Source organism: Podarcis erhardii, assembly GCF_964252035.2.
Source record: "Podarcis erhardii genome assembly, chromosome: 12".
In the NCBI taxonomy this organism is placed as follows: domain Eukaryota; kingdom Metazoa; phylum Chordata; class Lepidosauria; order Squamata; family Lacertidae; genus Podarcis; species Podarcis erhardii.
The window spans coordinates 45,235,400-45,258,978 of NC_138513.1; the positions used below are offsets into that span (position 1 = coordinate 45,235,400).

General features: G+C 42.7%; 1 protein-coding gene across 2 annotated transcripts; it reads left to right on the forward strand.

Annotated features, from left to right (window-relative positions):
* The first annotated feature begins 6,696 nt into the window (after positions 1–6,696).
* Positions 6,697–22,330, forward strand: FKBP9 (FKBP prolyl isomerase 9). Of its 2 annotated transcripts, none has more exons than XM_081834799.1 (10): positions 6,697–7,127; positions 10,419–10,558; positions 11,552–11,741; positions 12,208–12,353; positions 12,817–13,006; positions 15,166–15,311; positions 16,468–16,654; positions 17,565–17,710; positions 19,820–19,983; positions 20,949–22,330. In XM_081834799.1, exons 1-10 carry the CDS (start codon positions 6,871–6,873, stop codon positions 21,126–21,128), a joined length of 1,746 nt encoding a protein of 581 aa, XP_081690925.1. In that variant the 5' UTR covers positions 6,697–6,870; the 3' UTR covers positions 21,129–22,330. The 2 variants fall into 2 exon arrangements, with proteins under 2 accessions (XP_081690925.1, XP_081690924.1); XM_081834798.1 differs by having other exon boundaries at positions 6,856–7,127; positions 10,419–10,564.
* Positions 22,331–23,579: the final 1,249 nt, after the last annotated feature.

Below are 23,579 nucleotides of genomic sequence, written 5' to 3' on the forward strand. Positions count from 1 at the left end.
AATTTCCGTAAACGTAAAATCTTTTTCCCGATCTTAGATTTTCGCTCCTTGCTTCCAATTGCCTGTATGAAGGGGGGGTGCGGACTTCCCTTTAGCACATCCCCCCGTTTGCCCGATTTAAGGATAACGGTTTTTTTAAAAGTCCAAATTTTCTTCTACTCACGGGGTGTTTGTATCCAATCGAATTTTCAGGTAGAAAGTTGACGCTCTCCGGTGAATGGCTTGCGGCTTCACTCCACTGAGGTAGCGGTTTACTCTCAGCACCACGCCACCCCCCGTACCTTCTCCGCAGCCTTTAAAAAGGCTCTTCGACTGTCAGGGGGGGCGCTTAAGGTGCCCACCGAGTCACCAGGTCCACAGGTATCCGCACCTGTGGTTTCTAAGGGTCCCCGCGTCGCCGGCGCGGCAAGACCCGTCCTCAGAGGAGCCGATTCCCTCCGGAGCTCGGAGGGAATCCGCCATTACACCGATCGCATCAACCCGGAAGTCCTTTATTATCGGGCAGATGATAAATTTTTGCAAGCTTGACTGGTGTCATGTACCACCTGTATATCATTTTCATTATATTCTCTCTTAAGGCATTACATGCCGTAAACTTCATAACTGTTCCCAGTCAGGCATCATAATGTTATGTCCAACATCTTGTGCCCATTTAATCATAACAGATTTCACCGTTTCATCCTCTGTATTCCATTTCAACAGCAAGTTATACATTCTTGACAAATTCTTAGTTTTAGGATCTAACAATTCTGTTTCCAATTTTGATTTTCCCACCTGTATACATAAGTATATAAACCACGTCTGAAATAGTACAGGAGAGCAATCCTGAAGCCATTCTGACTCTTCCAGTGACCTCAGATATTCTCTGCAGTGAGGAAGGAAATTGGAAACCCCTCCCCCTTGTCTCTTTGTTCACAAATCATATCTTAAGGGTATACTATGGGGAGCCTGTACCTGGATTCAGGAACTAGGAACAATGGTACCTTGGTTCTCAAACGCCAAAAACCCAGAAGTGTTCTGGTTTTCAAATGTTTTTCGGAAGCCGAACGTCTGATGCAGCTGTCTGTTATTGTTTCTGGGGCGCCTGCAGCGATCAGAAGTTGCGCCTTGGTTTTTGAACATTTCGGAAGTCAAACAAATTTCCAGAATGGATTAAGTTTGGCGCTTTTGTTTTTGCTATTTATTTTGCATTTTTGAGGCTTTTTCGGTTAATTTGTTTTTGTGACTGCAATCAGCTACTGATTGATTGTGTGACTGCGGAAATGGATAAAAGCTCCCCTTCCAAACAATGACGATCATCAGTGCAGGTAAGAAAATAATAATTTTAATTTTTCTCATCTACAATACTGCCTTATTTATTTTATAGTATGCAGGTGGCGCTGTGGTCTAAACCACAGAGCCTTTAACTTATTAAAAATCGGCCTTATTCACAGCTGCCTTCAGATGGCTCGGGAATCAGGTAACAGCATGCCCTCCAACATTTTTCCAAAGAAAACAGGGATGTCCCTAAGGGAAGGCGGGACATTTGGGGATCCAATCAGAAACCGGGATGGCTTCCTGGAATGTCCCCAGAAAATTGGGACGCTTGGAGGGTCTGTAATGCAGTCGGTCACATTCTGACCATGTTTGCTTATAGCTCCCTGCCCCACCTCCATGTGGCCCCTGAAAGGTTGCTTGTGCAAAAAAGCCTATGAATAAATGGATCCTAAACCATTTTAGATCTTTAGAAAGGCTAGTGGTGCGGTGCCTGAATTCGCAAAAATGCAGAGTAATGTTTCAGGTAAGTGGGGCAGAAATTCACTTTCACTGCCAGCTTTTGCATCTGGCCTGTCCCTAATGAAGTGCCAACATTCCAGTGGAATATTGGCTGGTGTCTTTAAAACATTACCAGAGCGCTGGGAAGTAGCGCAGAAGCTGCTGAAGGCCATTTTTCATGAGGTTTGCGGTGATGATTAGGGCTGAGGCCTGCTTTATTTTTCAGCTTGGTTTAAAAAAGAAAAAATTGCATGCGTGGCATTTTTGATTGGTCAGATATGCACACTTTAAGGGCTTATCTATGCTTAAATGAAGACCTTAATTAGGGAAAGACCACATCTTTATCTTTACAGTTCCCGAATCATATTTTTTTACCCTAAGAGTTTAATTGTCTCTGTTTAAATCTGGTTCCTACTTATAGGAGGGTGACCGGTAGACCTGTCTGGCAAATGCAGAGATTGGTACTCCAATATCTTCTGCTGGCAATAGGTCAGGATGCTGTTGTGTCTAGGTCATGTACAAAATAGGAAATTGTACCAGGGTCACAGACAATTCCTGAGGGATCTATTTAGTATTAAACTTATGCCTTCTGCACTGATGCCATGATCCAAATAACTAAACCATGTAAAAAGTCCAGAAAAGTCCCTTTTGCAAGAGTGAGTAGAACTGGGGGTTGGTTATAAAAAGGTCTCAGCACCTTCACAACTACAATTCCCAGAACTGCCTGGGGGAAGGTAGGAGAGTTCAACATTTTAAAAATAGTTTGTGTCACAATTGTGCCCCAGCACTTGTTGGGGTAATGAAGGAAGTGTCTGAATGAATGTTTGCAATAAACTAAATGTTAAGGCAGAACCAAGTTTTTATACAACACGTTTTATTGTACAGTGGTATCTTGGGTTACATACGCTTCAGGTTACAGACTCCGCTAACCCAGGAATAGTACCTCAGGTTAAGAACTTTGCCTCAGGATGAGAACAGAAATCGTGCTTTGGCGGCGCGGCAGCAGCAGGAGGCCCTATTAGCTAAAGTGGTGCTTCACGTTAAGAACAGTTTCAGGTTAAGAACGGACCTCTGGAACGAATTAAGTTCTTAACCCGAGCTACCACTATACTTTCCTGCAATCATTTATCTTCTTGCTCATCTGCATGTATACAATCCAGGAATTCAAAGCAAGCAATTTCTCTAGATTACAGAGCACTTTCCTTTGCAGCAGAAGTACAACCTGTGTTTTTATGGTGCCCCTGCCATGTAATCCAAACTGCAAATCCCACCAGTGTTTAAAGGCATCTGAGGAGTTTAGCCCTTAGCTATAATGTAACAGGTTATTATAAACCACAGCTAGCTAAAAGCTGGGCAAATCACATATGCTAAACTATAGGATAACTCTCTGCTCACAGTTTGCCCTATACTTTACAAACGGGACATTCTTTTGAAGATTTTTCACTGACAAAGAAGAAAATAATACCTTTGCTTTTCAGTTCAATATTTAACTGATGCGCTCTATTGTAAGTCAAAGTTGGTGTCTAACATTCTTGCGACAACGGTCTGGAAATTAACTTGTCCTGATGTTATGAGGTCGACCCCTGAACATGCCCAGCACACATACGAACCCACAAACACTACTAAGAAGAATAGACACTTTTGAGTGGAGTCAGGGTGTGTGGCCGTTTAAAATGTGTGTATACCTTCAACCCAATAGAGAACTTGTCGCCCCAGGAAGCAAAAACAGATGGGTTTGTTACATGCAAATGGAAGAGACATGGCAGATGTGTGCTGCTTTAGACAGTGAAGTTGCAAATAAGTGGGGCAGCAAATCAAATTAAAATTCAAACACCTTAATCCTAAAGATAAAAGGAGTCCCTACCTACCCAATGAGTATAGAGATGTGCCACAATACACATACTAAAATACACATACATTTTCCATCATGAGAGGCGTAAGGCTTCTGTCACCTGATCTGAAAGTTCACTCTGTCCTTATTAGAAAAGGCAGTCCAGAAATCCCCTTTTCTGAGTATCTTAAAAACAGAGGAACAGTCTGAATAGCCCTTTTATGTAACAGCATCATGGATGTAGCCAGGATTATTATTTTTTATGGGGGGGAAGGCTTTATGTTTCATTGGGGGGGGGGAGGGGTAGAACTGAGTCGGGTCAGTTAGTTTAAAATATTTATATATTTACACACACACCTGGTTCCTATGCCCATGAACAGCATCCTGTGGATTTGACTTGCAAAGAACGCTTTCCTGTCCTAAGTGAGAGTCTCAAAATACAGTGGTACCTCGGGTTAAGTACTTAATTCGTTCTGGAGGTCCGTGTTTAACCTGAAACTATTCTTAACCTGAAGCACCACTTTAGCTAATGGGGCCTCCTGCTGCCGCCGGAGCACGATTTCTGTTCTCATCCTGAAGCAAAGTTCTTAACCTGAAGCAGTATTTCTGGGTTAGTGGAGTCTGTAACCTGAAGCGTATGTAACCTGAAGGGTATGTCAGTGGCGTAGCGTGGGTTGTCAGCACCCGGGGCAAGGCAAGTAATTTGTGCCCCCAAACCCGTGGATTTGCGCCCCCTAACCCTAACCCCCAGATGTTGCGCCCGGTGCGGCCGGCCCCCCCCTGCACCCCCCACGCTACGCCACTGGGGTATGTAACCCGAGCTACCACTGTAAAAGGGTATGTAGCTTGAAATAGATTACAGTGGTACCTCGGGTTACATATGCTTCAGGTTACATACGCTTCAGGTTACAGACTCCACTAACCCAGAAATAGTGCTTCAGGATAAGAACAGAAATCGTGCTCTGGTGGTTAAGAACAGTTTCAGGTTGAGAACGGACCTCCGGAACGAATTAAGTACTTAACCCGAGGTACCACTGTACTCCGGTAGATCATTTCTCCACTGCAGTTAATTCCAACTTCCCCCCTGCGACTTCATAACTCCAAAGGCGGCGTGCGCTCCCGCTCCCCCGACAGCCGCGCGCCACAGCCCTGACTCATCGCCCTGGGGGTCGGACAGGAGGGCTGGGCAGGGCAGCTGCTCCGCTTGAGGCCTCGAGGAAAAAACCTGAGCCCTCAGCAGCCTCGTCTGGGCTGGAAACGAAGAGGCGCCACGTCGAAACGCGAGGGGACAGTTGTCTCCCCTTTTCCACCCCACGAGATGGAAAAAACACGCAGGAACTAGAAACTTGACTCTTCCCCCCCCCATTTTTTTTATTGGTTTTCACAACATTATAAACAAACAAACACATTAGACAAACAAACATAAATCATAGCCTTATTGAAAATTGCACTTATTAACTTTGTTAAGTGACTTCCTCGCTTCCCCTTGGCTGAATTTCATTGCATATACTTCTAACGGTTTTCCAAATCACAGCTCTTCTAAAATTTAACTTAAATATTAACATCCTTAAATCTTCACTTTATGAAATTAAACATATTAACTCATCACTTAACATAAATAAAATCCTCAGCCAGTTAAGTATCTTCAAGCTATTTCCAGTTAGTTTAACTTAACAAATTTAACTAAATAATCATTAAATTTATTCCATTCTTCCTGATACTCTTCCTCCTTCTGGTGGCGGACTCTTCCGCTTAGGTCGGCTAGCTCCGAAAAATCCATCATCTTCATCTGCCATTTGTTGGTAATTCTTGGGTTTTCCACTTTTTAGCTAACAAAATAGGAGCAGCTTGACTCTTGACGGCTCCCCTTGACTCTCCCCTTTGCTCAGCCTTTTCCCCCTGTTTCCCGAGTGAGAAGGAAGAACAAGCCCCCTGTATTGGAAGACACAAGATCTACCCACTTTGGAAGAATGGCAGACGAAGGTGATTGACTATATGGGATTGGCAGAAATGACTGGCAGAATCCGTGACCAGGGAGAAGAGTCGGTGGAAGAAGATTGGAAAAAATTTAAAGATTACTTACAGAAATATTGTAAAATTAAGGAATGTTAGAATGATGTTGGATAGAAATTAAGTGGTTTCCAGCTGTAATGCTTTAAGATAATATGAAAAAAGGGTTATAAATAGGTTAAAAAGTAATGGTAAGGATTTGCTGAAACAACAATTTGAAGCGGAATACAAAAAAGGGAGGTATGAGGAGGTCCGGGAAATAAGCTAAAGGAAAATTAGCAATGGAAAATCTGTATGTTTTTAATTATTTTTATTTTGTATTTTTGTTATTTTCTTTTTTCATTTTTATTGTAATACTAAAAAAAAAAAAACCTTAATAAATATTCTATAAAAAATAAAAGGGAAAATAAATGCAAAGAGCAGCCAGTGATAATTCTTAAATCTTAAACATATCTGTCCTTATACCAGGGATGGGAAATTTTGTACCGTCAGCTGCATTCCAGCCATTCAAAAGTCAGAGGTGTCGGCCCACATGTTCTGTGCATAGGAATGGCAAAACCATGTTGAGGAAGGTGCAAAGTTTTCCATAATGGAACAGCAGCTTTCTAAAGAACTGATGGTTCTAATGATTCTTTTCTCTGTTTATAAGCAAAAAAGGGAGGTATGAGGAGGTCCGGGAAATAAGCTCAAGGAAAATTAGCAATGGAAAATCTGTATGTTTGGAATTATGTTTCTTTTGTATTTTGGTTCTTTTCTTTTTTCATCTTTATTGTAATAGTCTCAAAAAAACACCTTAATACATATTCTAGATATATAAAAAAGGAAATAAAAAAATTCCTTCCAGTAGCACCTTAAAGACCAACTGAGTTAGTTCTAGGTATGAGCTTTCGTGTGCATGCACACTTCTTCAGATACACAAGTGTGCATGCACACGAAAGCTCATACCTAGAACTAACTCAGTTGGTCTTTAAGGTGCTACTGGAAGGAATTTTTTTATTTTGTTTTGACCATGGCAGACCAACACGGCTACCTATCTGTAACTATAAAAAAGGAAGAGCAAGCCCCCTCGGGCACCCGCCTGGTCTCCCAGGCCCTCCCCCTGCCTCGCCTCCCCGGGGGGCTGGCTCCTCCCGCCGGCTCTGCAAGCCGAGAAGCCGCGGCTGGCCGTTTCCCCCGCCGACCCTCCTCCTTCTCCTTCCTCCGCCCCTCTCCACGTTTGCAGCTCGGGGAAGCCGGGATTTGGGCGCCGGACCTCCGCCGCCTCCGCCGCCGCCATGGAAGGGCCAGGAATGCCGCCCGGCCGGAGGAGACGCCGCTGCTTCTCTCCGCTGCTGCTGGCGCTGCTGGTGAGCTGCGCGGCGTGCCAGGCTCCGCCGGTGCCGGGCGCCGGAGAACCGCCCTGGGACGGCCAGGATGTGCTGGTGGAGCGCAGCTACGTGCCCCGCGAGTGCCCGCGCACCGTCCGCGCCGGCGACTTCGTGCGCTACCATTACCACGGCACCTTCCCCGACGGCGCCAAGTTCGACTCCAGGTAGGGCGCCGCGTCGCGCCTAGGCGCGCTTCCCCGCCCGCCAGGCCCATCCCAGGCGGGCGGGCGGGCGGGCGCGCGCGCCCACGCTCGGCAGCCTGCGCGCTCCCTCAAGCTCGCTGGCCGGCCGAGCCTCTCTCCCCGAGCGGCTTGGGCCCCGATCCAGCCCAGGGCGGCTGTTGGTGTGGGGCAGGGCACCCGCTTCGCACCAGGGAAAGCGCAGCCCCTGCCCTCTCCTGCGAAAATGGGGAGCCCACGGTCTGAGAGAGCTCTCCCCAGGAGGCAGTATTGTACAGGGGTACCTCAGGTTCCATACGCTTCAGGTTACATACGCTTCAGGTTACAGACTCCGCTAACCCAGAAATAGTGCTTCAGCTTAAGAACTTTGCTTTAGGATGAGAACAGAAATCGGGCTCCGGCGGCGCGGCGGCAGCAGGAGGCCCCATTAGCTACAGGTTAAGAACAATTTCAGGTTAAGAACGGACCTCTGGAACGGATTAAGTTCTTAACCCGAGGTACTACTGTACAGTGGTACCTTGGTTCTCAAATTTAATCCTTTCCCGAGGTCCGTTCCATAACCGGAGTGTTGCAAAACCAAGGCACGCTTTCCCATACAAAGTAATGCAAAACAGATTAATCCGTTCCAGACTTTTAAGAACAACCCCTAAAACAGCAATTTAACATGAATTTTACTATCTAATGAGACCATTTGTCCATAAAATGAAAGCAATAATCAATGTAAAAAGGGAAAGGGACCCCTGACCATTAGGTCCAGTCGTGGCTGACTCTGGGGTTGCGGCGCTCATCTCACTTTATTGGCCGAGGGAGCCGGCATACAGCTTCCGGGTCACGTGGCCAGCATGACTAAGCCGCTTCTGGCAAACCAGAGCAGTGCACGGAAACGCCGTTTACCTTCCCCCCAGAGCGGTACCTATTTATCTGCTTGCACTTCGTGCTTTCAAACTGCTAGGTTGGCAGGAGCAGGGACCGAGCAACGGGAGCTCACCCCATCACGGGGATTCGAACCGCCGACCTTCTGATCGGCAAGCCCTAGGCTCTGTGGTTTAACTCACAGCGCCACCCGCATCCCTCTAATAAACAATGTACTGTACTAAAAAATAAATAAGGCAGTATTCTAGATGATAAACGTTAAAATTATAATTTTTTTCTTACCTTCACTGATGATAGTCATTGTTTGGATGGGGGGCTTTTATCCATTTCTGTAGTCACACAATCAATCAATTGGTAGCTGAACTGGGTTCCACACAGTCACAAAAACAAATGAACCGAAAAAGCCTCAAAAACAAAAACGCAAAATAAATAGCAAAAACAAAAGCACCAAACTTAATCCATTCCGGAAGTCCTTTTGACTTCTGAAATATTTGAAAACCAAGACGCAACTTCTGATTGGTGCAGGCACCCTGGAAACAATAGCCGACAGCCACATTGGACGTTTGACGTCTGAAAAACATTCAAAAACCGGAACACTTCCGGGGTTTCGTAATTTTGGAACCAAGGCGTTTGAGAACCCAGGTACCACTGTACTGCTCTATGTAGCCAACTGCTAGGGCTGAGGTCCCTTTGCCCCCCGCCACAAAGATCTGAGTGAGTCGCCCCTCCCAAGTTGATGGGCATTGCCATTCAAATAGTGTGCATGCACCGCATCATGTAATCAATTATGTGGGGTGGGGTTTACATGGGCTCCCTCAATAGTTTATTCAAGTGGGCACCCCTGGCTCTAGGTGTAGAGGCATCTGTTTATAACCTGGGAAACCCTGGGAGAAGCCATACCTGCCATCATCTTGCAAAGGTATAGTCTAGTCTAGAAAACCCCACCAGTACCAGATATAAGGTGGCAAGCTAAGGGGGCATAATAATAAAAATAATAATTTAAATGCCTATACTTATACAGGTACCAACTGAGAAGATATTACAGATGCTTTATGTTTTCATATGATTTATGCTGCATTTGCCCTGCTCTAGTAATTGTTCTGTTATGTTTCCACAATGTATTGTTTGTAAGCTGCTTTGGGATTCATTTGAATGAAAAGAGGCCTAGAACTACTAATATATCAATCAATCAATCAATAGCCATAAAAAAGCAACTGTACCAAAATGAATTACTGTGAAAATAATAAATACGATGGGAGGGGGGGATTTGCCAAATTTTGTCCTCCCTGCAGGCACCACATTAGCAATGTCTGCCCCTGACCCCACCCTAGGCGGAGAGGCTGCTTACAGCGCAACCTTTTGGATCACAGGCACCCCCTTGGGCCTGCAGTTGTAGCTCTGGAACTGGTCCATTTCCAAGTGATGGAGGCACTTAGGAATGTTGTCGCACAATACAGTGAACTGTCCTCTGCTATATTTCTCTTTGTGTATGATACTTTTGAATGCATTCCCACTGAAGTCCTTGAAGAAAAAGGTAGATTTAATATAACCTGGGTGTACTGTAAGTGTTCCCATGATTAAAACGTAGGCTACATCTAATTGCATCATCATTATAGGGCTGTATAACAGCACCTACACAAGGCATAGAAAGGGGTGTCTATTTCTCCTCTGGTGAGAGGGCAGCCTTTGCAGCCAGGGAAACTGCATCTTGTTAATAGATATAATGTTAATTATGAAAAATTCCCAAGTGATCATTGAAAGTGAATATGCCCTTTGGCAAAATTCCAGACATCTCTCTGGAGACAATGCATATTCTTGGAAGCTTATATTTTATACCCTTTCAACATTGTTGTAGAATGATGCATTCCTAACCCCACCTTGGGAATAAGCCCCATTGAATTCAATGAGACTTACTTCTGAGTAGACATGATGGGGTTGCACCAGAAGAGCAAAACCACCCCCCATATCTGTCAATCAAATTAAAATTGCCTTGAATATGTTCTTTCTGTCATTATCCATTCAAGACAAAAGAAAGTTCACCTTCACAGAACTTGTGGCAGAAATGTTTTGTTTGTGCTGAATCAGCTTCCATGGGTAATTCCGAGTTTGAAAGATTAGTGAAAAAATTTCTCTCACCCTTTCTACACCCTTTTCTACACCCTTTCTAGCTCTAGGACTGTCCAGGGTATTCCACACAAGGTATGAAAGCAACACTTGTTTAGATGGTTTTTGAAAGAGAGATGAGACAAATTCATGGGGGGAATCAGCAGCTGTTAGTCATAGTCATGACTGAGAAATGGGTAAAAATAAAAGAGCTGCCAACAAAATACCTGTAAACTGGATTTAAGTGAATTGCAAATGAATTTGCAAGTAACCTACTGTGTTCTCTCTCTCTCTCTCTAGCTATGACAGGGGTTCCACATTCAACGTGTTTGTGGGGAAAGGCCAACTTATTGCTGGGATGGACAAAGCTCTGATTGGCATGTGTGTGAATGAGAGGCGGTTCGTAAAAATCCCACCCCATCTTGGCTACGGGAGTGAAGGTGTTTGTGAGTACAGAACTCTGTATGGAAATGTTCATCCAAGACAAGCTGTTGAAAAGACAGAGTTTCTAACAAGTTCATCAAACCTGATTTTTTAATGAATGCATTGCTGCCTGATAAGTCCTGTTCATGGAATATATCTATGGATCTGGATGTGTGGATGAGGACGACATGGGACCATGCCGACAGACCCTGTCTCCCAAACTCCACATCTTCATTTTAAGTTCTGAACTTCTGAGAAACACGTGGAGTTCCTGCTTCCACAAATTTAGATCTCAGGATATGTTATATGAATCGAGTTCAAGAGGCCAGCTTACTACAGGCAGGGCTACAATGTCAGACTTTCATTGCTAAAGTTTCCCCCTGTTCTCCACATCAAGTCCTTTTGCCCTTTTTTTTTGAAAAATGTGAGGATCTTTGTTTTCTCCCCATTGTTCTTTTCTTTAAGACGGACTTCTAGCTACAATTGTTTGCAGAGAATACGTGATGGCAGAAATATCCATCGTGTTCCTCAGTGAGGAACAAGTTGCTGTCCTGTTCTGATCAAGATTAATTAAATACAATATGAGGCTTCAGTAGTGATGACTCTGAGCAGGGTGACAGTAGTAAAGCCAACTCACTCTAAGCCACTTGTTTTCCCAAATCCTTGATAAACAGAGGCACTTCAAGTTCCCTGTAGAGAGGGATTGATTGATAAACCATGCTGAGAATTCTTGCTCTGGGAGGGGAATGGTGGGCTGTATCCAGTAACTCTTAGCAAACTACAGCTCCCAGAATGCTTTGGGTGAAGTCATGACAGCTTAAAGTGGTATTATAGTGCTCTAAACGCGGTCTCTGTCTCTGTGCGCCTGGGCCACTGGTGAAACAGTTCCTTAGCCAGCCACAGTCCTTTGTGCATGCCTGCTACATCTGGAAAGAGACAGTCGTTTGTTACATTAATTCAGTTTTTTTCAGCAAGCATCATTTCCGTTTTAATATATTTTGCATTCACAGCTGGTGTAATTCCTGCAAACTCAGTGCTTCACTTTGATGTGCTTTTGATCGACCTTTGGAATTCTGAAGACCAAGTTCATATTCAAACTTATTACAAGCCAGAAAATTGCACAAGAACTATCCAGGTGTCTGATTTTGTAAGATACCATTACAATGGGACATTTCTAGATGGTACACTGTTTGACTCGAGGTAGTTAATATATATTTCTTTCTTTTTATTATTCATGTTTTCTGAGGTCTTGATTTTTGAGGGCTTGTGTGAGAATTTGCATAAAAATGTGAATGAAAATATTTTGTTGGCAGGGCTGGGAACAAAATCTATGCCTGAGGCTTACGAAAACCACTTCCTGTCAGTATAAGACAACATCAGACTCAATAAGCCAATGGTCTCTCACTCCTGCTATAAGGCAGCTTCAAATGTTCAGCTTTTAACCACTAAAGCAATAGAGAAAGAATGTGGCATATTTGGTGTCTTTGCCTTTGTGCAACTAAGTTTTGTTGTTTTATACTCTGTATACTTCGAAAATGGTTTGAAACAAAATGCGCATCGGTCTACATTGATTTTACTCTGCCCAACTCGTCACATTTTTTCCTGCTTGCAGTGTTAAAAAGGAAGACACTGGCTATGAGTAACTGGCTTTTTATTATATTTTCAGCCACAATAGAATGCGAACATATGACACTTATGTGGGTATCGGTTGGCTGATCCCCGGTATGGACAAAGGTCTCCTTGGAATGTGTGTCGGAGAAAAGCGCATTATCACAGTACCGCCTTTCCTGGCGTATGGAGAAGACGGAGATGGTAAATGCCAAACTTGTTTATGCCGCTAGTGCATATTAGGCAACTCTGAGAAACATAAATCAAGAGAAGATCTTTCCACAGAATTTGAACTTATGTTTTGTGTAGGAAGCAGCTGATTAGTCAATCAACTCAATATCTGATCGCCCAGAGAATGTTTATCTTTAATCTTAGTTACAGTTGAAGGAAAAGCTTAATTCCTTTAAACTTTCTCTTATTTCTTTCCAGATAGAAAATTGGCAGAATAACCAGACTGCTATTAACAAAATGGAAGTTATTTTTTAAAATTCCTGGAAGCAGCATCTCTTATGTTAATAAACATGTTGCTATAGAATTGGTGGGGGTGCAAAGAAATGAAATGGAATAGATGTGGGGGGTTGAGGGTATGTATATATGTGGGGTTAGCTTGAATTTCTTTCTGAATTCCTGCATTGACTTAAATGCCTACCGTCCACCTTGGTTATAGGTAAAGAAATCCCGGGTCAAGCGTCTCTGGTCTTTGACGTGGCTCTCCTAGATCTCCACAACCCCAAAGACAGCATCGCTGTGGAACAACAATATGTGCCTGAAACCTGTGAGCGTAGAAGCCAAGTGGGGGACTTCCTCAGATATCATTATAATGGTACACTTTTGGACGGCACATTGTTTGATTCTAGGTAACCACACTGTGTAACCAACACACGTTTTCTACTTTCTGTTTCTTTCTTTGTGTGTCCTTATAGCTCTGTTCTGCTGAGCATTCTTTAAAAGTATTCTAAGTAGCTTGGTAAATGTCTTCAAAAATCAATAAATAAGTAAGACTAAGAAAAAGTTTTAAAAAGTAGAATAATGGTTCCAATGGATGTGGGTTATCCTGAGCCAGTGTGGTGTAGTGGTTAAGAGCGGTGGACTCGTAATCTGGTGAACCGGATTCGCTTCCCCGCTCCTCCACATGCAGCTGCTGGGTGACCCTGGGCCAGTCACACTTCTCTGAAGTCTCTCAGCCCCACTCACCTCACAGGGTGTTTGTTGTGGGGGAGGAAGGGAAAAGGAGATTGTTAGCTGCTTTGAGACTCCTTCGGGTAATGATAAAGCAGGATATCAAATCCAAATCCAAAAATCCAAACTCTCATTTTTTCTCTGTTTGAAACAAAAGATTTAAGTAATAAATACACAGAAGATGATGGCATAGATTACTACATTCAACAAGCAGACAGAAAAGCACAGCTAATAGGACACTAGCACATAAAGTAAACACATTTGGGAAAATTTAAAAATACTTCCTATTTCTCCTCTTGAGTAACTTTAGTGTATAAATGTTTAGTGGGTTTTCCACTTTCCATGATAATAAATGGGAAGCAAAAGTGGATCTGTGCTAAAGCTTGTTTATAATAACTTGTACGGTAAAAAACAGTTCTTTACGTTTATAGCATGTTTTATCAAAACATGTCAATGTGCAATAAGAATAATATCACCAATCAAAACATTAAATCCTTTGCTTCTTTCTGTTGTGGATAATTGCTTTTGGACATTTGCTTCCAGGGGCACATGATTTAACAAAGAGCATCTGTTTCAATAAACCTAAAAGAATAGAAAAAAATAGCCATTACATTCCATCTTAGCACTTAGTGCTTAGATTGGAGATAACCGATCTCTATTCCTGATGCTATATGACATTAAGTGACTGACAGATGGGCGTGGTTTGTCCAAAACATCCTGGCAGCCAAATTCAGAGGCATGGTGGACCTAGGTGCACAGTGAGAGGTTCTATATTACTTTGTTAGACCCCCGTGCTATTTTTGCTGACATACTTGAAAGATCAACATCTTTCAAACAGAACATCTATCAAACAGAAAAGATGAATTACTGTTTCAGATGGTACTAGCCACTAGAATTGTCTGTGCATGATAATGAAAGAGAAAAGAATCCCCTTCATAAAAGCATGGCTACTTTGAGTAAGATCTATGGATTATGTGGGTTAGATAGGGAAAACAAGGGTTTAAGAAGTTTGAATCTGAATGGGACCCATTTAGGAATTTATGGAATAAAAATCAAGGGGTGACAAGACACAACCCTATATCACGAGAGTAGTGTCTCTTGTTTGGATGACATTAATATGCTATTCTGGCTCAGTTTTTTATTTTGTGTTCTTCATACCACAAAGTGGATAGCTTTTCTAGTTTTGTTCATCTTACGTGACTTCTCATTTTGCTGCTATACGGTATATTAAAATAGTTTTCTTGTCTATGCGATTGGTCTGCTCAGTATTGTTTAAGGTTACTTCACCTATCCGTTAATATATTTGTAATCCTTTTACCGTATTTTTCGCTCTGTAAGACGCACCAGACCACAAGACTCACCTAGTTTTTGGAGGAGGAAAACAAGAAAAAAATATTCTGAATCCCAGAAGCCAGAACAGCAAGAGGGATCGCTGCGCAGTGAAAGCAGCAATCCCTCTTGCTGTTGCTGTTCTGGCTTCTGAGATAGCTGCGCAGCCTGCATGCACCCCATAAGACGCACACACATTTCCCCTTACTTTTTGGGAGGGAAAAAGTGAGTCTTATAGAGCAAAAAATACGGTACATATTTGGCTTGCTTTTTTATTCACAGTTGAAGTTTTATCATATTATACACATTTATGTATTTGTTTTGCTAGCTTAATTTCCTCACTTCTTTTAGTCACACTTAGGTTTGGTGCTATTATAAGACATGACTTCATCAGTTTCACTACCCCCTGTTGATACTTCTTTCTGATGTTTTTGCTGTAGAGCCAGTAAGCTATGGGCATATTGATAACAATCTTAGTTAAGCAAAGGTTTTTCCTTTTTGCCTGTAGTTATTCACGGAACCGAACATATGATACCTACATTGGGAAAGGTTATGTGATTTCTGGGATGGATGAAGGCTTGCTTGGTGTATGCATTGGAGAGAAGAGGAGAATAACCATCCCACCTCACTTGGGGTATGGCGAAGAGGGAAGAGGTGAGTACTGTTTTTAATTCAGCAGCAGTGCCCTCCAGTCATTCTTTTACTTCAGCATTTAAAAGATTTAAGGCCCAGTGCACTGCATGGAATAAGTTTGTTGGCCTTCCATCTTCCATCCATATATATATATATATATATATTTGCTTTCGTGTATATATATATATATATATATATATATATATATATATAGCTTTCGTATATATATATATATATATATATATATATATATATATATATATAATAATTTATTTATACCCCACCCATCTGGCTGGGCTTCCCCAGCCACTCTGGGCGGCTTCCCCAAAAATATTAAAATACTGTAATACATCAAACATTAAAAGCTTCCCTGAACAGGGCTGCCTTCAGATGTCTTCTAAAAGTCTGGTAGTTGTTGTTCTCTTTGACATCTGGTGGGAGGGTGTTCCACAGGGAAGGCGCCACTACCGAGAAGGCCCTCTGCCTGGTTCCCTGTAACTTGGCTTCTCGCAGTGAGGGAACCGCCCGAAGGCCCTCGGTGCTGGACCTCAGTGTCCGGGTAGAACGATGGGGGTGGAGGCGCTCCTTCAGATATACTGGACCAAGGCCGTTTTTGTGTATATGTATGTGTGTGTGTATATATATATAAAAATTAGATTTCTTTTGTTATAGCAAATTGCAAATACAATTATCCAATTTCACATTTTACAAACCCCCCCCCCCATTGACTTCTCTCATCTTCCCCTTCTGGCGTGTTACATTATTTATTTTCTGCATGTTAAATAACTTTAAGGGTTATTGCATTGTCTTTCTTCATATTTTACTTGAATAAAATTGTGAATGTTTATTCAAAGGCCTTACAACTTCCTGGTTAGAAGATAGGAATCAATGGAAGCTGCTATAGCCCTCTCTCCTGGCAAAGCTTGAATTTGTGCTTGCCTTTGCTTTGGAGGCAGAACTTCTCAGCTCTCCTGCTTTCTCGTTGGCTCCTTGTTTACACACAATCTCTTGGAAGTGCATGGAATTCGTGCTAAGGGAAAATTATCACACTTGCCAACCTCTGAAAAACCTTTTTCATGACATTTGGAGATGACAAAGTCTCATTTGTGGAGTACATAATTTTAGTAAGAGCAGAAAGGTGGGTGGCATCTTTTCATATAATCATTTATTGTTCTAGGAAAGATTCCAGGATCTGCTGTGCTGGTCTTTGATATTCATGTGATAGACTTCCACAATCCATCTGACTCTGTGGCTATTACCACCCATTTTAAACCTAGCAACTGCTCTGTTCTGAGCAAGAAAGGCGATTACTTGAAGTATCACTACAATGCCTCACTCTTAGATGGCACTGTGCTAGACTCAACGTAAGTATGTAGTTTAGCAGCAAAGAACAATAGAAGCATGAAACTGGGAATATTTTGTGCATGTGGGCTTACCCAATCACTTATTTTTATAAATTTGCTTTCATTAAGTTACAATTGGTGAGAGAGTAATGATGAAGGGAAGGGCTAATCAAACTGAGGGGTTTCTGGATTCTGGGGGTCACTTATCTTAACAAATTTTCTGCATGGTCCAACTTGCAGTGTATTTCTTAAAGGTAAAGGGTAAGCAACCCCTGACCGTTAGGTCCAGTCACGGACGACTCTGGGGTTGCGACGCTCATCTCGCTTTACTGGCCGAGGGAGCCGGTGTACAGCTTCTGTGTCATGTGGCCAGCATGACTAAGTCACTTCTGGCAAACCAGAGCAGTGCACGGAAACACCGTTTACCTTCCCGCCGGAATGGTACCTATTTATCTACTTGCACTTTGACGTGCTTTCGAACTGCTAGGTTGGCAGGAGCAGGGACCGAGCAACGGGAGCTCACCCCGTCGCGGGGATTCGAACCACCAACCTTCCGATCAGCAAGCCCTAGGCTCTGTAGTTTAGACCACAGCGCCACCCACGTCCCATAATGTATTTCTTAGAAAGGGTCTGTTAAGAATTCAGATCACCACATAGAAATTGGAAATGGTAAATGTCAAAAGGCTAGAGGTGGCGGCATTCTGATGTTTAGGGAAGTTTTTAATATTTAATGCTGTATTGTTTTTAACACTTGATTGGAAGCCACCCAGAGTGGCTGGGGAAACTCAGCCAGATGGGCGGGGTATGTATAAATAAATAAATAAATAAATAAATAAATAAATATTATTATTATTATTATTATTATTATTATTATTATTATTATTTTACATTGGCACATCCTAGCTTATGAACTACTATTTTCTTCTTTCAGGTTTAGCCTTGGGAAAACCTATAATATAGTGCTGGGTTCTGGACAGGTTGTATTGGGAATGGATATGGGTCTCAGAGATATGTGTGTTGGAGAGAAAAGAACAGTTATTATCCCACCCCACCTTGGCTATGGAGAGGCTGGAGTTGGTAAGTGATGCTGACACACAAACGTGTCTGGTCTTCTGTAGCATGTGTCACAGCTCACTTCTGTGAGCAGTCTTGTTTTGTTCCTTAAATGTGTTCATTGGTTCATGTACAGGTGGTGTATCTTCCATGCAATTTAAGTAAGAATATTAGTCTTAAAAGGTATATTCACAACATGAGATGTTGAGAATATAGCTGTGTAATGATATTATTATTTATTATTATTATTATTTATTATTATTATTCCCCCACCATTTATTACCCACCCTTCCCACCAAGGTCCCAGGGCGGGTTACAATTAAAAACACAATATTAAAAAGTTTAAAACTTAAATTTATAGAAATATGTTGTAAAAATATATACTTCAATTGTTAAAAGCTAAGGTAAAGAGGTGCATCTTATATTATATTATATTATATTATATTATATTATATTATATTATATTATATTATATTATATTATTAATATGGTTTTCTCTCAGAATGAAAATAGCCCAAATTAATAAAGCAATGGGGAAAGGCTATACATACTTGTGAATTAGCAAACAACCTTACCTTAAGTGCAAATAGTCACAAAGCATAGTGCACCTTCTAAGATAAAGAATACATCAGCCATATTTCTTTTGGATGCTGCAGGCCTTATTTTCTCATATTTTATCTTGCTGATGTTTCTAAGCCAGGGGATGAAATCTGAACAATTTGTACAGTGGTGCCCCGCAAGACGAATGCCTCGCTAAACGAAAAACCCGCAAGACGAAAGGGTTTTCCGATTTTTAGCGGCTTCGCAAGACTAATTTCCCTATGGGCTTGCTTCGCAAGACGAAAGCCCATAGGGAAATCTCCGGGGACAGCGGGGAAGCGCAGCGCGCCTTCTCCTCTGTTCCTGGACCTGTCCTGAAGGCTTGCGGTGGGAGGTCCGGGAACAGAGGAGAAGGCGTGCAGCGCTTCTCCTCTGTTCCTGGGGCTTGCGGTGGGAGGAGGGTTTTTCCTCCCCACCGCCAACCTTCAGAACAGCATTCTGAATGTTGGCGGTGGGGAGGAAAGCCCTCCTCCCACCGCAAGCCTTCAGGACAGGTCCGGGAACAGAGGGGAAGGCGGCAGCGCTTCTCCTCTGTTCCCAGACCTGTCTTGAAGACTTGCGGTTGGAGGAAGGTTTTCCTCCCCACCGCCAACATTCAGAAGGCTGTTCTGAAGGCTGGCGGTGGGGAGGAAAGCCCTCCTCCCACCGCAAGCCTTCAGGACAGGTCCGGGAACAGAGGGGAAGGCGGCAGCGCTTCTCCTCTGTTCCCAGACCTGTCTTGAAGACTTGCGGTTGGAGGAAGGTTTTCCTCCCCACCGCCAACATTCAGAAGGCTGTTCTGAAGGCTGGCGGTGGGAAGAAAAGCCCTTCTCCCCCGCCAGCCTTCAGAAGAGTTCCCCGCAGGGCTCTCCAAGCTGCGGATAGCAGCCTGCTGCCCCTATCCGCAGCTTGGAGAGCCCTGCGGGGAAGTCCTGCAGGGCTCCCCAAGCTGCGAATGTTTGCCCCGCGCGAGGGGCGCTCTGAAGCAGAGCGCCCCTCGTGCGGGGCAGCAGCCTGCTATCCGCAGCCTGGAGAGCCCTGCGGGGAAGTCCTGCAGGGCTCCCCAAGCTGCGAATGTCTGCCCTGCGCGAGGGGCGCTCTGCTTCAGAGCGCCCCTCGCGCCGGGCAGCAGGCTGCTATCCGCAGCCTAGGCAGCCCTGCAGGAACTCTTCTGAAGGCTGGCGGCGGGAGAAGGGCTTTTCTTCCCACCGCCAGCCTTCAGAAGGCTGTGCTGAAGGCTGGCGGTGGGGAGAAAAGTCCTTCTCCCCCCGCCAGCCCTCAGAAGAGGTCCGGGGACAGACTGTCCCCGGACCTGGTCTGAAGGCGGTCTCCCTAGGAACGCATTAATTGATTTTCAATGCATTCCTATGGGAAACCGTGCTTCGCAAGACGAAAAACTCGCAAGAAGAAAAAACTTGCGGAACGAATTAATTTCGTCTTGCGAGGCACCACTGTATTAACTGCACAATTTGTGAATGCTGGGGGTGGACCAAATTCCAAAATGCTCCTACATAACAGAAATCTAACTTTATTTTTTGTTATTTACTGTTACAGAAGGAGAAGTGCCTGGTAGTGCCGTATTGGTTTTTGACATTGAACTGTTCGACTTGGTGTCTGGCTTACCAGAGGGATATATGTTTGTATGGCATGAGGAAGTCTCTCCTAATCTCTTTGAAGAGATTGACAAAGATAATAATGGAGAAGTTTTTCTAGAAGAGGTAAGGTTTTGGCTAGTAAAGCTGCATTGGAAAAAAATTCTGTAGGAGCTAGTAAGTTCACAGATGACAGCATACAGGACACTGAGTGGAGCCCCAGTCTTCAAGCAATATATTTAAGATCATGTTTCTATTCTGACGGGACAATCATTTATGGAAAATTAAAACAAATCTTTCTACCCATAGCAATGCATATGATCATGCAGTTGCTTTGGACATTCTACAGAAACAAGAGACCAATGTGCTTCTAGGTCTTGAGCCCAGGAGGGAGATACATAATCCTACACAGAGAATAGCTACTCCAGTTAAGAGGATCTGATTGAAGCCCAGCTTAACTGAATGTCTGTGACATAGGTCCCTAACAAAAAATCTCACTCAAAGGGTCAGGACTCAGCAGCTGTTACAGTAGTAATGGATACAAACACTGCTTTCCCAATTCCTTTTGGTTATTTGAAATTCCAGCAGCGGCAGCAGTACTGGCATGCACCTTGGAATTTAAGTACTAATTTGACATCTGAACCTCTCAAATGACCCATATACAGTGGTACCTTGGTTTAAGAACAGCTTAGTTTATGAACAACTTGGATTAAGGACGCAGCAAACCTGGAAGTAGGTGTTTTGGTTTGTAAACTTTGCCTTGGAAGCAGAACATGTTTCACTTCCTGTTGAGTGTGTTCCATTTGTAAATGGAGTCCCCTGCTGCTATGGGAAAGCACGCCTTGGTTTAAGTCTAGAACGCTTTGGTTTAAGAACAGGCTTTCAGAACAGATTAAGTTTATAAACCAAGATACCACTGTACTCACTAGAGATAAAGTATTAACTGGTATTTCTTTAGCACTTTATGTGAATATGAGGGGACAGATGCAAAGGTACCGCAACATCCTATTCGTTGGAGTTTTAAGATTAAATAACCTGGCTTCAAACTTTATTTAATTTTTCTCTAATGTCATTTACTTTTTAAATTGTAGTTCGGCGACTACATCCACGAACAAGTCAAGGCTGGCAAAGGAAAGTTAGCTCCTGGCTTTGATTCTGAAACAATTGTGAAAAACATGTTCAGCAATCAGGACCGAAATGGAGATGGCAAGATAACCGCTGATGAATTCAAACTGAAAGACCAAGAGCCACAGGGACATGACGAACTGTAGTTTGTTTTTAAAATTTGTAGGAGCTAAACTGCTGTCAGAATGTATGCACAATAGAAGTGGTTTGAAATGTGTGTGTGTATACTTAAAAGTGTGGACAGTGAAAATGAATACTCCTGTCTTTGTAAGAGTGAAGTAGGCTAAAGTAAGGGGGAAGATTGTGGCATTTTTATAAAACGTGAAATGCCTCAAAATTGGTTTCAATGACTTAAAAAAAAAATAGTGACACAAATCTAGTGAGGTATGTTTTGAGCGGTGGTAAAGAATTTTGAGCTTAGAACAAAAATGTACATTTCTGTTAAAACTCCTGCGCCACAGCCCTGTTCGGTTACTCTCCAACTGTAGTTTTATAATAATCTCTCCATGATGATGGGAGCAACTGCACTAAATCTTTTTCAAAGCCGTTATTTCAAATGCTATGGTAGCACCATGAGCAGTACTGGAGATGGGGAGTCATGTTTCCCTAAGGATTGTAACTGAAGCTATGAATACAAAAACCATTAACAAAAAAGTGTATATCATTCTTTGCCCTGTATCAGAACATGTCCATTTATTTTAATGGGCCTACTCTTGAGTATCACCCTGAAATTAGTCTGTCCTCACTAACGTGTATTACAGAAAAAAGAAAGCAGAACTGTACTCGAAATATGCTGCAATATGCATAACGGTAGCTTGTAATTGTGTATACAACATATGGCTACTCCCATCTACTTTTTTGTGCAGTGACTCCTCAACTAGAGAACTGTCATAAGTGTACTTCAGAGTGAATCTCAGGTCTCATTTGTGTCTATAAAAACATTTTGTTGATCATAGAATTGTAGAGTTGGAAGGGACCATGAGGATCATCTAGTCCAGCCACCTGCAAGAATATGAACCTTACGGGGATCGAATCAGCACCACACATTAAGCAACTGAGCTAATACCCTGCGGCTAAAGAGCACAAGAGCATAAATTAAGTGAGTGACCTCCCCCAAAGGGAAAAAGGAGCACAAAGCCACGTTCCTCCCACTAACGGGAATGTACAAAGCGTCTTCTTTTTTAATTGTAGAATGGTGCTAGTTCTAAAACTACTACATACATTTCAAAACACTTTTGCAGTAAGCAAAGTTATGTTTTATACGCTTTGTAATATTATTAATGTCTTAAGGGTTTGTCAAGTGTGATACATGCTGTTATTTTTATTAAAATAAAATATGGACAGACAACATTCTGCACTACTCTTCCTCCATATACAGGCGACTGGGGATGGGGAAAGGCTTAACAGTGACAATATTGATCTAAATTATGGTTTTCCATATATATCTGAACTGCTTGGCTAGTTCTGGAATTGGAGCTGGGACATAGGGGTTCAGATCACATCCAAAAGCTCTCTGAAAGGTGAACAAACCATTTATGTAGTTGTAGCCCAACTATTGAGGCAAAGTGTACAGTGTGAATGAGCAAAGCACTGTAAATTAATATTGTATTCTTTCACCTTTTATAATTAACTGCAGGCTGAATGTGGGTAACAAATGATATGCACCAATTATGAACAGTACTTTAAATAATACTGGCTGCTTTTTTGTTTCTTTTTCCGGCAGAAGGAGAGTGGTGTTTTTTGGTTTTAAGCTACCCCTTGTAAAGAGATGAAAAAACTCCATATCAAAGCTCTCTAGAATTGATATATGTAATTAGCATTATTAGGTATCACCTAAAACAATACCATGTATCTGCACGAGGAGCTGGGCTAGAATCATAGAATTGGAAGAGAGGGTCATTTAGTCCAATGCCCTGCAATGCAGGAATCTCAACTAAAGCATTGTTGAAAGCATTGGGCTCTCATGGGAAACAGATTCATATAGGCAGTTTGTCTCACACGGGTCTGTTCCAAGTAGTAATCATGCATGAGAATTAGGCATGGATCCACCTGCCTGGTAGCCGTTACAAGAAGCAGCAGCCTGCACCCAAAAGCAAGGCATGCCAATATGGTAGAAGCTCCTCTTCCAGACTGGCAGCTCCACTTGTTCTGGATAGCTTTCCTAAGGAAGAGATGGGACTTGTTTTCCTGATTGGGTTAAACAGTAAACCCGTGAAACTTTTTCACGAATAGTTACATGAGACATACTATGGCAGAAATAGAACTACCGTAGTATTAATTTTTAAACAGTTACTGTATATCTCATCGCACACTTCACTAAGGTAACACTGAAATTATATCCTTTACACCTAGCTTGGAAATAAACATGGCAGTGCTACTGAAAATAGTGTTTTCTGTGTATTGCTATTTGGTAAAGTAGAAAAAGTGTATTTAGAACTGCTCAGGGCCAAAACATAGGACAGACACAAATCTTATTATAAAGCAGTCAAGATCTGCTTCAGCATTATTTTTATAGCCAGCATGATTTTAAAGACTGCAGTGTTTAGTCTTCACTCTTGTGTACCAAAGAGAGCAGTCAATAGCAAGCTTTCTTATCT

What these genes read in the sequence shown, in the direction of transcription:
- FKBP9 (XM_081834798.1), top strand. Translation starts at nt 6,871, where the DNA reads ATGGAAGGGCCAGGAATGCCGCCCGGCCGGAGGAGACGCCGCTGCTTC. An exon ending in CTACGGGAGTGAAGGTGTTT is followed by an intron (nt 10,565 to 11,551) that starts GTGAGTACAGAA and finishes TTGCATTCACAG; the next exon opens with CTGGTGTAATTCCTGCAAAC. An exon ending in GTATGGCGAAGAGGGAAGAG is followed by an intron (nt 15,312 to 16,467) that starts GTGAGTACTGTT and finishes TTATTGTTCTAG; the next exon opens with GAAAGATTCCAGGATCTGCT.